The 12353-nt window shown below is 38.8% G+C and overlaps 1 protein-coding gene across 8 annotated transcripts in view; it reads right to left on the reverse strand.

Annotated features, from left to right (window-relative positions):
• The window catches only part of BBS9 (Bardet-Biedl syndrome 9), a 513046-nt gene that overhangs the window by 212543 nt on the left and 288150 nt on the right, over window positions 1–12353 (reverse strand). For all 8 annotated transcript variants that reach the window (XM_075921764.1, XM_075921758.1, XM_075921760.1 and 5 more), the window contains one exon: window positions 977–1199. In XM_075921764.1, the coding sequence (XP_075777879.1) occupies window positions 977–1199 (223 nt within the window). The remainder of the gene's footprint in view (window positions 1–976; window positions 1200–12353) is intronic.

The raw sequence follows: 12353 nt of genomic DNA on the forward strand, positions 1-12353 counted from the left end.
AAAATTTCTTCAAACTTGTTACCTGTCTAGCCATTTGTATTAAATTACACCCTCCAGTGATTTTAGTTCCTGCAGAATACCTTTCTAACTTCCCCATGAAACAAGAATTCAATCCCAATTTCTTAGCTACACAGAACATTTATAAAGTGGATACAATAGTTTTTTAAATGTTTCATGTACCCATATCTACCACAACAGGGTCTTCTGCAGTGGCCCAGAGCCTACTCTCTGACATTCCGCCCACTGCCAAGGGACAACCTCCTTCCTGTTGTTGTTCTTCATTGGAGCCCATTGCTGGCTTGTATAATCACTGGATCACTCTCAGCTGCGAGGTTACTGATCAGTCACAAGTGAGGCTAGACTCAACTTGTCTAAAATGGACTGCCATCCTGTGATAATTCCTTAAGGAAACATCTCTTTTTTTAATATGGATTGTTGTACTTAAAATATTTACCCTTCATTTTATTATAAGATTCATATTTATATACCATGAACTGGATATCAATATAATTATCTTCCATATCAGAGGGAAGGTGTGTTTTTCAGTGTATAAATTAGATCAAATACACAAACATACTATAGAATGTTTGCCCCTTCAAATTTAGTGATAAGCATCTAAGGAAGCAGAAAGTAATCTTGGGGATATTACCTGTTGTATTAGTAGTCTACCTGTGTTTTTTAAATGTGGTAACTACTGATCAAGTTTAGACCAACTTTAGCTTAAAATAGTTTTAGTAAGACGAAAAACATAGTGGATTATATTACATTTAATAGTACAGAAAAAAAACATATCGTTCTAAAGACACATGGTTTAAAAATTCCAGAATATTTATTCTGTAGTTATCTTGGAATTTCTGAGAGGGAAAGGAAATGGCATTTCTGCTGGCTTTTCTAATTTTAGAGTAAACTCGAAATTTAACCAAAGGTCTGAATATATGCAAACATTTTGAATAAAGAACATCTAGTAATATCTTACCTGGCATGACCATAGTTTGCTGAATATTTGTGTCTACAGTTAAACAAAGGCGACCACCTTTGGCCAATCTATCGCAGAGCAAGGTGATGTGTTTCTTCAGCCTGCTAGTATCTTTGGGTATACTCAACTGACTGCTGAGAGTCAGGGCCTGTTCTTTAGAACTCTTGGATAGACATGTTCTTAGCAAGTGAGAGATGGCAGCATCCACACTTTCTTCCCAACCCTGAATGAAGGGGGAAAAGTAGATAGCAGGAAATGTAAAACCTTTTTCCTCATTTTAAACTTACTGACAAATATATATATAACTCAAAATTATAAAGAAAAGACTAAAGAACAAGTTTTAGACAATGCTTATACTAAACTACCATGAAAACAAATTTTTTGAATTTTATATTAAATAAAAAATAATTAGCAAATCTGATAACAATGAAATTTATGTCAAACACCAAAACTGAATGGGGTCAGAAAGAGAAATAACAGTTCAGATTAGAGACCAATATCCTCTGCACAGGAACGTTTTGAGAAGAATAGTCAAACTCCATAGTTTTATTAAATGTAAGAAAAAACAGAATTTGTTGTAAGAAAAATTTAGAAACAAGACTAGAAGAAAATATATATAAACACAAATGATACACTATTTACCCAAAATTGATAAAGGAAGAGCTGCACTCACCCAATTATTTTGCATTTGAAATTATCAGCTAAAATTTCACAATTTATGGGAGGGAAATGTTATATAGTTTATATTTATCTGTAAACAGCAGGGACAACATAAGTGGGGAAGAATATTCTCAACTCCTCTAGCTACCTCATTATTCCTTCTCCCCATTCTCCCAAAAAATTAAACACCTGTTCAGTAGCATTGCTTACGTGATTTTGCAGCAAATTTTAGCCTGAGTTATACTGAAACAATCCTACGTATTCAACAGATTGCATGAGTAAAACTAAGTGCTGAATTTGTGTCACAACAGGGATTTCTAAACTGGTGTCTGTTGTGAGCCATGAAAAAAATGGTTTGACTAAAAATATTACAAGAGGAGACTATGCAAGCACTGATCTAACTTTTTAAAAATTAAATAAAATATTAGAGCTTTCATACTCGTGAAAATCTATTCTATAAAAACTCTTCCATCTCTAACCCGTCTATGGAACACAGAAATCTTACTGAAGTTGGGATAGAAAAAATACTAAAGACAGCACCCTCCAAATATGTTACAAAATGAGAAATTATAGTACAAAATTTTGTACATTTTAAGGATTCACTAGAAGACAAACATGTCAATAGTTATATTCTTGTCAAGTGTGCATCTTTCTTTACGTCATCAAAGTTTGTAATTTTTCTAAATTTTAGTGTGATTCAATGAAAAGATCCCAATCATTAAAGGAGGTATGGGCTAGATCCTGATCTGGTGTTAGTATACAGTAACTGATTATTGGGCCCACTTTTCCCTCCAAATAAATTATAAAAATACAACCAAAAAGAATCATTTAAATAAGGAAACCAAAACACAAACTAACTGAAGTCAGGAAAGTGCACGAGAGCCTTTATGATTGGCAAAGGAATATGAAAAACTACCTTTAAATAAAATGTCTCTGTGGAATTGTTGTTGAAGTGACTTTATATAATTAAGAATTAATTATCTTGAATAATACAGTATTTGTTAGCAACTTTTATTACTGAAAGAGCACGGTGGTTTAGCAAGCAGGAATATATCACCATGTATTATCTGAAAAGAAATTAAGGTCTGAAAGGAAAGTATATATACTATTAATATATAAAAATCCCATAGGAAGGGTCTTATTCAATTCTCAGAGTAAACACGGATTTCTTGATTATTTAAATAGTCTATTGTGAGGTGATGACAAAGACCTATGTTAGGCAGGTCAGATGTGGACAGTCTATTATCCTCCACAAAACACTGCAAAATCTTCAACTCGTACACAGTTGTTATAGCAGAATCACAAAGCCTTAGACATAGCACACAAAGTCACCATATCATCTAAAAGAAGCATATCAGGAAGACCCAATTTATTGAATATAATTTGTTCCATTCTTGCTGGAACAAACAATGCTACCAAGCTTCTGGTGACTTGTACCCAACAGAGGAAGGTTTTGACTTCATCCTTTTGCTTCTGCACTCAGATATATTGAGAAGCTCATTTAAAAAACAGGTTAAATAGTGTTTTTATACCTTTTAGCCAATCAGAGATACAAATCTAGAATTTGGAGATTTAATGTGTATTTGTGACAACATGCAAAACTACAAGCCCGTAATTTGATGAATTACACTCATCAATATATGTTATTATACAGCTGATAACCCCCATTTAAGCCATCAGGTGATTTCTGTGTGTGAAAGTTAACAAACTATAGATCTATTTTTTGGCAAGGAAGTGAATCCTGGGTGCATAACCTTTGGATGACATTAAGGTCTTCTCATGGTGGAAGCTCTAAAATGATGTTTTTTCTTAGGAAGATGATTATCCTTCTGTATTCCAGAAGTGTAAGAAATAAAACAGAATCTGCTACACACAGGAACATGGACTGACTGGTGATACATTATAACCATCGGTTGTCCATAATCATCAATGTTCAAACACTCCTAGATGCCCTCTGCCTCTATATACATTACTCGCAGATCACTGTAATGTAGTGATCACCAACCAGTAGATCGGGATCCACTGCTGGCACTTCATCTGCCCCTCTCAGCACTGCCATGCTGCTCCTGCCCTCTACGTTGGAAGTGTCCCTCACTCCCGGGAGCCTCCTGCTTGCTCTGCAGGGCACGGGAAGAAGAGGAGGGGGAGCGCTAATGTCAGGGTGCCCCATCCCCACCCTATACCTCATATCCACAGAGCAGATGGGAACAGGGATGGAGAGAGTTTGCTGGCTGCTTTGGGGAGTGGTGCAGGGCCAGGGTAGGGAGAAGCCTGCCTTAGTCCCCTACACCACCACCCAGAAGCCACCTGTGGTAAGTGGTGCCCAGGTGGAACCTGCATTCTGAACCCTTACCCCAGTCCTGAACCCCTCCTGCACCCCAAACCCCTGCCCTAGCCCTGAGTCCCCCTGCACCCAAACTCCCTCCCATAGCCTGCACCCCAAACCCCCTCCTGCATCTCAACCCCCTGCCCCAGGCTCAGCTCAGAACCCCTCCCACACACCAAATACTTTAGTCCAAGATCAGTGTCTGCATCCCCTCCCCTGCATCCCAAACCTCTGCCTCCAGCCTAATAAAAGTGAGTGAGGATGGGGGAAGAAGGATGGAGTGAGAAGCGGTGGGGCCTCGGAGAAGGGGCGGGAAGGAGGTAGGGCAAGGTTGTTTGGGTTTGAAGTAGATCCTGGATTGCACATAAATAAAAAAGTGATCTAATGCTTTAAAAGGTTGGAGACCACTGCTATAATGTATTAAGGGTTAGGGGAGGGAAGTTAGGTAGTTACTGCTGCAATGCAGCAGCTGTTCAGCTACATCCTATGGAGTTTCTATATGGACCAAGACTGAGACTTATGAAAGCATCTTATCTTCGAAGCTCATTAAATGGCCTAACTTTCAAAAGTGCTTAGTGCCCAACAGCTCCTCTTGAGTTTAATGAGTAGAGCCCTGCATATCCATGGATATCCACTTCATATTGATGGATAGTAGAGTGGATACACATGCAGATCAGCCTCCCTCTCTCCGTTCCAGCGGGGTGGGGGCACCAGGGCAGGACCCTTCACTGCTGGCAGGGAAAGGAGCAGGAAGTTGCATCCAAATCTCCCAAGAGCAGGGCCCTGATGAGCACTGACCTGTGGAGCACCCGGCACACTATTAAAAAGCACAGTAACATCCACAAGTGTGGACATCCAACAGCTGGCTCTGGACCCTCTCCCCTCCCCACTCCACCCCTGCCCACATATACTCTCTTTCTGTATCTAGGAACAGAAACAACAGCACTCAAAAGTTGTCCCACTTTCTAGTCATAAGGCTGAACTGCCTCATGCATTCACACAGGGGCGGCCTGTGAGCCTAAGCGAGCTAGGCAGCTGCCTAGGGAGCCGCTGGCCCGGACGCCCGATGATGACGTCATGGCCATTGACGGCCGTTCAGGCAGGGGACCAATTGCGTCACCCCGCCTAGGGTGCCAGTTGCTGCAGCTGGCCTGGGGCCGCTCCTGCATTCATACAGACAAGATCCAGCTGATAAGTTACAGGCTGAAGGAGATATTACAATCCAAAATGTCACATATCACTTTTAGCAAAAAAAACTTTTAATGATGATACTTTATTTACTATCCATACTACATATATTTAACATGTAGCCCTTGAGCCCACTGCCCTGTCCTCCCCAGGTGAGTGCCCTATCCCCTAGGCCACACGGGAATCCACCCTACCACCTTACTTTCAGGGCGCCCCTTATCCCTCCGGCCCCGGGGCCGTCCGGCTTTTTGCCATCTGATCCCGTCCCATCATGACCCAGGGGGAGGAAAAAGGAAAAAAAAGCCTACTCTTGTTGCTTCTACTTGTTAATGTTAACATTGGATTCCAAAAAAGAAACTAACATTATTTAACAATTTTGCCATTAATAAGCAAGGTTACTCAACTAGGGCCAGTTGTTATAGTCTTTCTGAACTTTCCCTCACCAAAAATTATGGCAAGGATTTCTCCTGTTTGAATGCTTCCTGTTTTGTTCTTCATGCATTTTATGGCATTTTTAATAGGGTATGAAAATTATCTGACAGGCCAATAGAATTAAGCACTGTGCTATTCAATACTAAATTGATCAAAGTCTTCCTTAAATTCTTTTCTAACTAGATAAAAGTGGAAGGCAACAGAAAGTTAACATCTAAATGCCAACCCAAGAAGTCATTACTTAGGTTGGAGATTATAGCAGCCGTTTTAAGAGCCAAAAATCAGAAATGAAGACAAACAAGCTAATGATTTACTCTAAGAAAAAGCCACATTGTTCTGCATACCCCCTGGACTTGTGATAGGTAACACTGAAAGAACAATACAAACAGATGATTATTTTGTTTGTTGTTGAAAAGCAAATTCTGACTCCTTAAAGTCTGCTGAGACTAAATGCACAGACAGGATATCATGTCTTTGGGATTGGTCTTCAATCACAAATGTTTGCATACCAGCTTACCAGTATCAAAGGCTTAGTCACAATCAGGCCTATAATATGGTCAAATTACTCAGTTTGTTGTATAAAACATAATGGTTTTGAATTGGTATGTTTATCACTCAAGAACTACACCAACACTTTGTTTAAAAGTTTGGCTCTTTTTCTCAGATATGTCTCCCTAACCCCCGAGCTAAATTTAATTCAAATAAAGAGTGAAATCTAAAGATAAACCATTATGTTGTAAATAATGTAAACCACAAAAAATAATGCAGGAAGCAGGGAAATAAAATATCATACAGTAAGAGCTGAAATTAGAAAAATAGGTTAGAAATAATGTGACTGGATTTGAAAACGTTTGTGGAAAATTTTATGATGAGCAAAATTTGTAGTTACTTTATTGTTCAGCACAAAAAGCTAGTTTTTTGAAAGTCAAGTGGCCCAATGGTTATATTGTTTTGGATTTTCCTCACTGCAGTGCTAGAATATGAAATTTCCACAAATAAAGTACACACACAGACAGTGGACACACTGAAAAAGTTTTATCAGCTTAAAAGGTTTTACTAGGTCTAATGGAATTCCCCATTTTAAAGATAAGGGATATCTCTGGAATGGATAGAATATTTCATACCAACAGTATTCTTTAATTCTTTCTACTGCACATGCATCAGCCTCCAGCTCTTGATGTGGATATAGCCGAATGGCACAGTGTAGGTATTTTCTAGTTCCACCAGGATACTCAGATAGTTTGAAGGGGGAAAGGAACAAAGCATATTCATGGGCACAATTACAGATATCACTCAACAGAGAAACAGGCAACACTACCAGGAGGCTAAACTAGTTCTGCTCTATGATCACATCTAGAGATGTCAAACCAGATGGCCATTATCCAAAATATCATTTAGCTATAAGAATTTCTACTTGAATTTGAAATAGACTATTAATTAGTTTAAATTCTAATGCTCAGTCTCAGCAGGTGATGACAGTGGCGCCGATAAAAAGTAAAGGTATTTCATTTTTATTTATGCCTTAGAAAAAAAGTACACCTGAAGATTGAGACAAATATTTTCTTTTCCAACAATTAAATCTGAAGTCTCAACTTATTATAGTCCATTACAGATATTGCATTAGCACCTAGGCCAGTTGTGGATTACTGCCTCTCTCTGAAAACACATAACAAAGAGATAATCCCTCCCCCAAACACCTTGCACTTTAAGTACAAGACAAGAGACAACAAGTGAATATTACAAGATGCCAGAGAAGTATAAAGTAATAAGACAGCAATACAGATTATCCTAAAAAAAATATCAGTGGCAATAATTTACAAGCTAACCATTGTCAAGCTTTTTTTTTTTTTTTTTTTTTTTTAAAGTACCATAGCAGAGGAGATTTAAGGAAGACAGATAAAAAATTATTATTATTAAAAAAATACAAGTCCTAGTCTGAACTGCAGGCAGTCAGAATTCCCCTAATATCTTCCTTCAAGAATATACACTGAATTGGTATAAGACACTGCTTTAATTACATTAGTTCTCTGAAGAGATATTAAGTAAACTAATTTTCAAGAGTAACTACAGGTTGAATCTCTCTAGTCTGGCATTCTCTGGACTGGCAACATCAAAGGTCTGGCATGATTTTAGTTAGGCGGATATCCAATTATCATAGGTGTGGACAAGTTTCCTGCAGTCCCATAAAGTTTGTTTACAGCCACAAGTCCTGACTCTCAGTGTTCTGTGCTGTTAGTTAGCTCTAATTTACCCCTAAATGTCTTCTAAGAGCTCACTAAGCAGTGGAAGTGTTGCTAATGCTGCTAGACAGTATTGATTTCCCGTGGTTCGACAAATTCTCTGGTTCGGCACCAGTTAGGTCTCAAGGTTGCTGGACTAGAGAGGTTCAACCTGTATTGTGATACTATTTCAAGGAATCTGATTCCAATAGCAAAACCTAGAATTCCGGGTGGAGTGTGTTCAATATGTAAGTAAAGTCACACTTTTCTTTCTCTATCAGAAATATGCTTATCAATTCTATGCAACTGGGATGTAACAGCAATTAGTCTTAACATTAGAAAGGGAATACAGTCATGATCTTCCCAATGGAAAAATATTTTCTTTATACCACAGCATGAAGAAAAATCTCCTGAAGCCGAGAAATATGAATTTATATGGCTTAGTAAAATGGCACTGCTACAAATTCATCCATGGAAGCAATACACAGCATGTAAATGCATATGGCTGATTCTTTCCTTCTTTCCTGGATGTGTTCCTTACTTTTTATCAGTATGTTTAGTTTAGTATTGGTCTACTTTAAGAAGCAACTAGTGGTCCAGTGTATCCTTTGATCTCAGTTGAAAGGACATAAGACGTTAGACAGATTTTCTGAAGAGCTCTAGTCAGCTGACATATTTTGGGTGCTCTTTGTACACTGAGTTTGTGCAGATTCTTCTTGAAAGTGTATAGAAATATGAGTATCAATTTGGCTTAGAAGCAGAGTGGCATTCTTAAAAATCAATCACAGAAGATACATTACTAGTCTTCTATTAACTGTGCCCCTAATACCTAAACAATTTTTTGCTGATGTTTTGCCAATGGAAAAAGTGGTACTTGATGGGAAAGCAATACTATTTGGAAATACTTTAGTGATCTTGATGGAAAAACCTTGTGAACTCAGAAAGTGGTATTATACAACTACCTTTAAGTTCTAGAGGAAATTAGTTCACCAAGGTCATCAGATAATTTCTGAAGTGTACAAACTATAGGTATTTTTTAGAAATCTGGCAATGTGAGGATTGTTAGATAGCATGCAATACCATGATGCCTTTATCATGAAGTTCATAATTGCTAGTTTATTAAATAACTAGTACGCAGTCCTGCAGAAAGACTTACTTGTAGAAACAAATGGGTATTAAGAGATTATAGCCTTTCTTTGTCTAGTCTTGAAGTTGGTGTACCAATACAATGAATGGCAGCCAAATCAAAGACTATGTCCTCTGTATTTAAGAAATTTTTCTAGGTGAGGACTATGTTAAGTGCTTTTCTACAGTAGATTTATATTTCCATTCCCCTTTCCCTTTCGATGATTTTGTCAAAGATGAAAGGACTGATTGGCAAACTGGAACCTAATATACCAGGTCCAGTCTAGATACTAATTGTATTGGTCTTTGTATAGCTATCTGAATGTTCTTGGATAACTGTGATTACAGGTATCTGAGATAGTGCAAGCATTTGCTCTGTTTTTAAAGATCTAGGACTGCTCTCATATCTCTTAATTTCTGCTGGACAATAAAAAATAATGCATACTTAATAAAGACCAGTTGAAGGCAACAGTTTTGTGGTCCTATTTCTCTCATATAGGGTACATCTACACAGCAGCACTATTTCAGAATAACTGACGTTATTCCTAAATAACACAGTTTGCGTCTACATTATAAGCAGTTATTTTAACATACTGTCGAGCTGCAGGACTTACTCTGACTCCTGTAACCCTCATCAAATGAGGAGTAAGGGAAGTTGGAAGAATAGTGCTCTCTAGGACTTCCTGCTGTGCAGACAGCGCCAAAAGCTGAAATAAGCTATTTTGACTTAAGCTACACAATTGGCGCAGCTCAAGTTGCGTAACTTATTTCGGCATTAGCCCTGCTGTGTAGACATGCCCATACTGAATAGCAATGAAGATTTTTGAGTAGCTTGTGTGCATGTGAGTGTATAAGAGATACAGAGATAGATCTTCCAATACTGATAGCTACAGGAAAAGTTTTAGGTAAGTCTATGCCATTGGTAATAATTGCAATAGTGTGTGTCCATCCTGTCTGGAAGCATGACAGACTTCCCTAAATCGGGGGTATCTGTCTACTGAGATTCGTTGACCAGTCACTATATGGATCTAGGGCTAGAGGAAACCTTATGGCTGTATTTTCATAGACTTTTCTCTCTCTAAGTGCTCTGATCTAGGATTGCCTCTCCAATATTCAATGGACAAAACGAAATGGCGGAGATGCTCAATGACTTCTTTGTTTTGGTCTTCACCGAGAAGTCTGGAGGTGTGCCTAACATAGTGAATACAAGCAGAGAGAGGGTAAGTTTAGAAGATAGGATACACAAAGAACAAGTTAAAAATCACTTAGGAAAGTTAGATGTCAGCAAGTCACCAGGTCCTGATGAAATACATCCCAGGATACTCAAGGAGCTGATAGAGGAGGTATCTGAGCCTTTAGCTATGATCTTTGAAAAATCATGGAAGACAGGGGAGATTCCAGAAGACTGGAAAAGGGCAAATATTGTGCCCATCTATAAAAAGGGGAATAAGAACAACCCAGGAAACTACAGACCGGTCAGTTTAACGTCTGTCCCAGGGAAGATAATGGAGCAGGTAATTAAGGAAATCATATGCAAACACTTGGAAGGTAATAAAGTGATAGGGAATAGCCAGCATGGGTTTGTGAAGAACAAGTCATGCCAAACTAATCTGATAGCTTTCTTTGATAGGATAACGAGCCTTGTGGATAAGGGAGAAGCGGTGGATGTCATATACCTACACTTTAGTAAGGCACTTGATATGGTCTCACATGATATTCTTATTGATAAACTAGGCAAATATAACTTAGATAGGGCCACGATAAGGTGGGTGCATAATTGGCTGGATAACTGTAGTCAGAGAGTTGTTGTTAACTGTGCTAAATCCTCCTGGAAAGGGATAACAAGTGGAGTTCCGCAAGGGTCTGTTTTGGGACCCGTACTGTTCAATATCTTCATCAATGATGTAGATATTGGGATAGAGAGTACGCTTATTAAGTTTGCAGATGATACCAAACTGGGTGGGGTTGCAACTTCTTTGGAGGATAGGGACATAATTCAAAATGACCTTAGCAAGTTAGAGAAATGGTCAGAGGTAAACAGGATGAAGTTTAATAAAGAGAAATGCAAAGTGCTCCACTTAGGAAGGAACAATCAGTTCCATACATACAAGATGGGAAGCGACTGTTTAGGAAGGAGCATGGCAGAAAGGGATCTAGGGGTCATAGTGGACCACAAGTTGAATATGAGTCAACAGTGTGATGCTGTTGCAAAAAAAGCAAATATGATTCTAGGTTGTATCAACAGGTGTGTTGTAAGCAAAACTCGTGAAGTCATTCTGCCGCTCTACTCTGCACTAGTTAGGCCTCAGCTGGAGTACTGTGTCCAGTTCTGGGCGCCACATTTCAAGAAAGATGTGGAGAAATTGGAAAGGGTACAGAGAAGAGCGACAAGAATGATTAAAGGTCTAGAGAACATGACCTATGGAGCCAGGCTTCATGAACTGGGCTTGTTTAGTTTGGAAAAAAGAAGATTAAGGGGGGACATGATAGCGGTTTTCAAATATCTAAAAGGGTGTCACAAGGAGGAAGAAGAAAATTTGTTCCTCTTGGTTTCTGAGGACAGGACAAGGAGTAATGGGCTTAAAGTGCAGCAAGGGAGGTTTAGATTGGACATTAGGAAAAAATTCCTAACTGTCAGGGTGGTCAAATATTGGAATAAATTGCCAAGGGAGGTGGTGGAATCTCCCTCTCTGGAGATATTTAAGAACAGGTTAGATAGACATCTGTCAGGGATGGTGTAGACGGAGCTTGGTCCTGCCTTGAGGGTGGGGGGCTGGACTCGATGACCTCTCGAGGTCCCTTCCAGTCCTATGATTCTATGATTCTATGTTGTACTCATTGCATAGCCTATGTACTTTGAACTCCTTTGTAGATTCATCTGAAGTGGGTTGTGCCCACGAAAGCTCATGATACCAAATACGTTTTTTTAGTCTCTAAGGTACTGCAAAACTACTCATTGCTTTTTAAGTTTTTTCAGTTACAGACTAACAAGGCTACTCCTCTGAGTCCTTTAAAGTTGACTTGCAAGGTATCTTGTTCTGCTTTGTTTGCAAAGGAATCAGTTAACTCCTCATCTATTTTTTTCCCAAAAAGCTTTAATCTAGTAAATTCGGCTTAAGTGAGGTGCTACGTGGCTTTTGCAGCCACTGTCAAAGTGGTCTGCATGCAAACATGCTGGTAGCTCCAAAGCTTGCTGCAGAACTCAATACATCTAAGAATATGTCTGCCACAAATGAGGCCACAGGTTCAGTGCAATTTTCCTGTCTTGGAGAACTGCTGTTGAACCATGATATATTTACTCTGGTGAAACAAGTGGAGGAAATGAATGCTTGAAAAGATTCTCCTAAGACCTCACAATACATCTCAGGACAATTTTTATTTTCATGTAAGTGTAGTCCTTAGGGAACAACTTCCCTTCTATTATGAT

This window comes from Pelodiscus sinensis, chromosome 2 (genome assembly GCF_049634645.1).
Source record: "Pelodiscus sinensis isolate JC-2024 chromosome 2, ASM4963464v1, whole genome shotgun sequence".
NCBI lineage: Eukaryota > Metazoa > Chordata > Testudines > Trionychidae > Pelodiscus > Pelodiscus sinensis.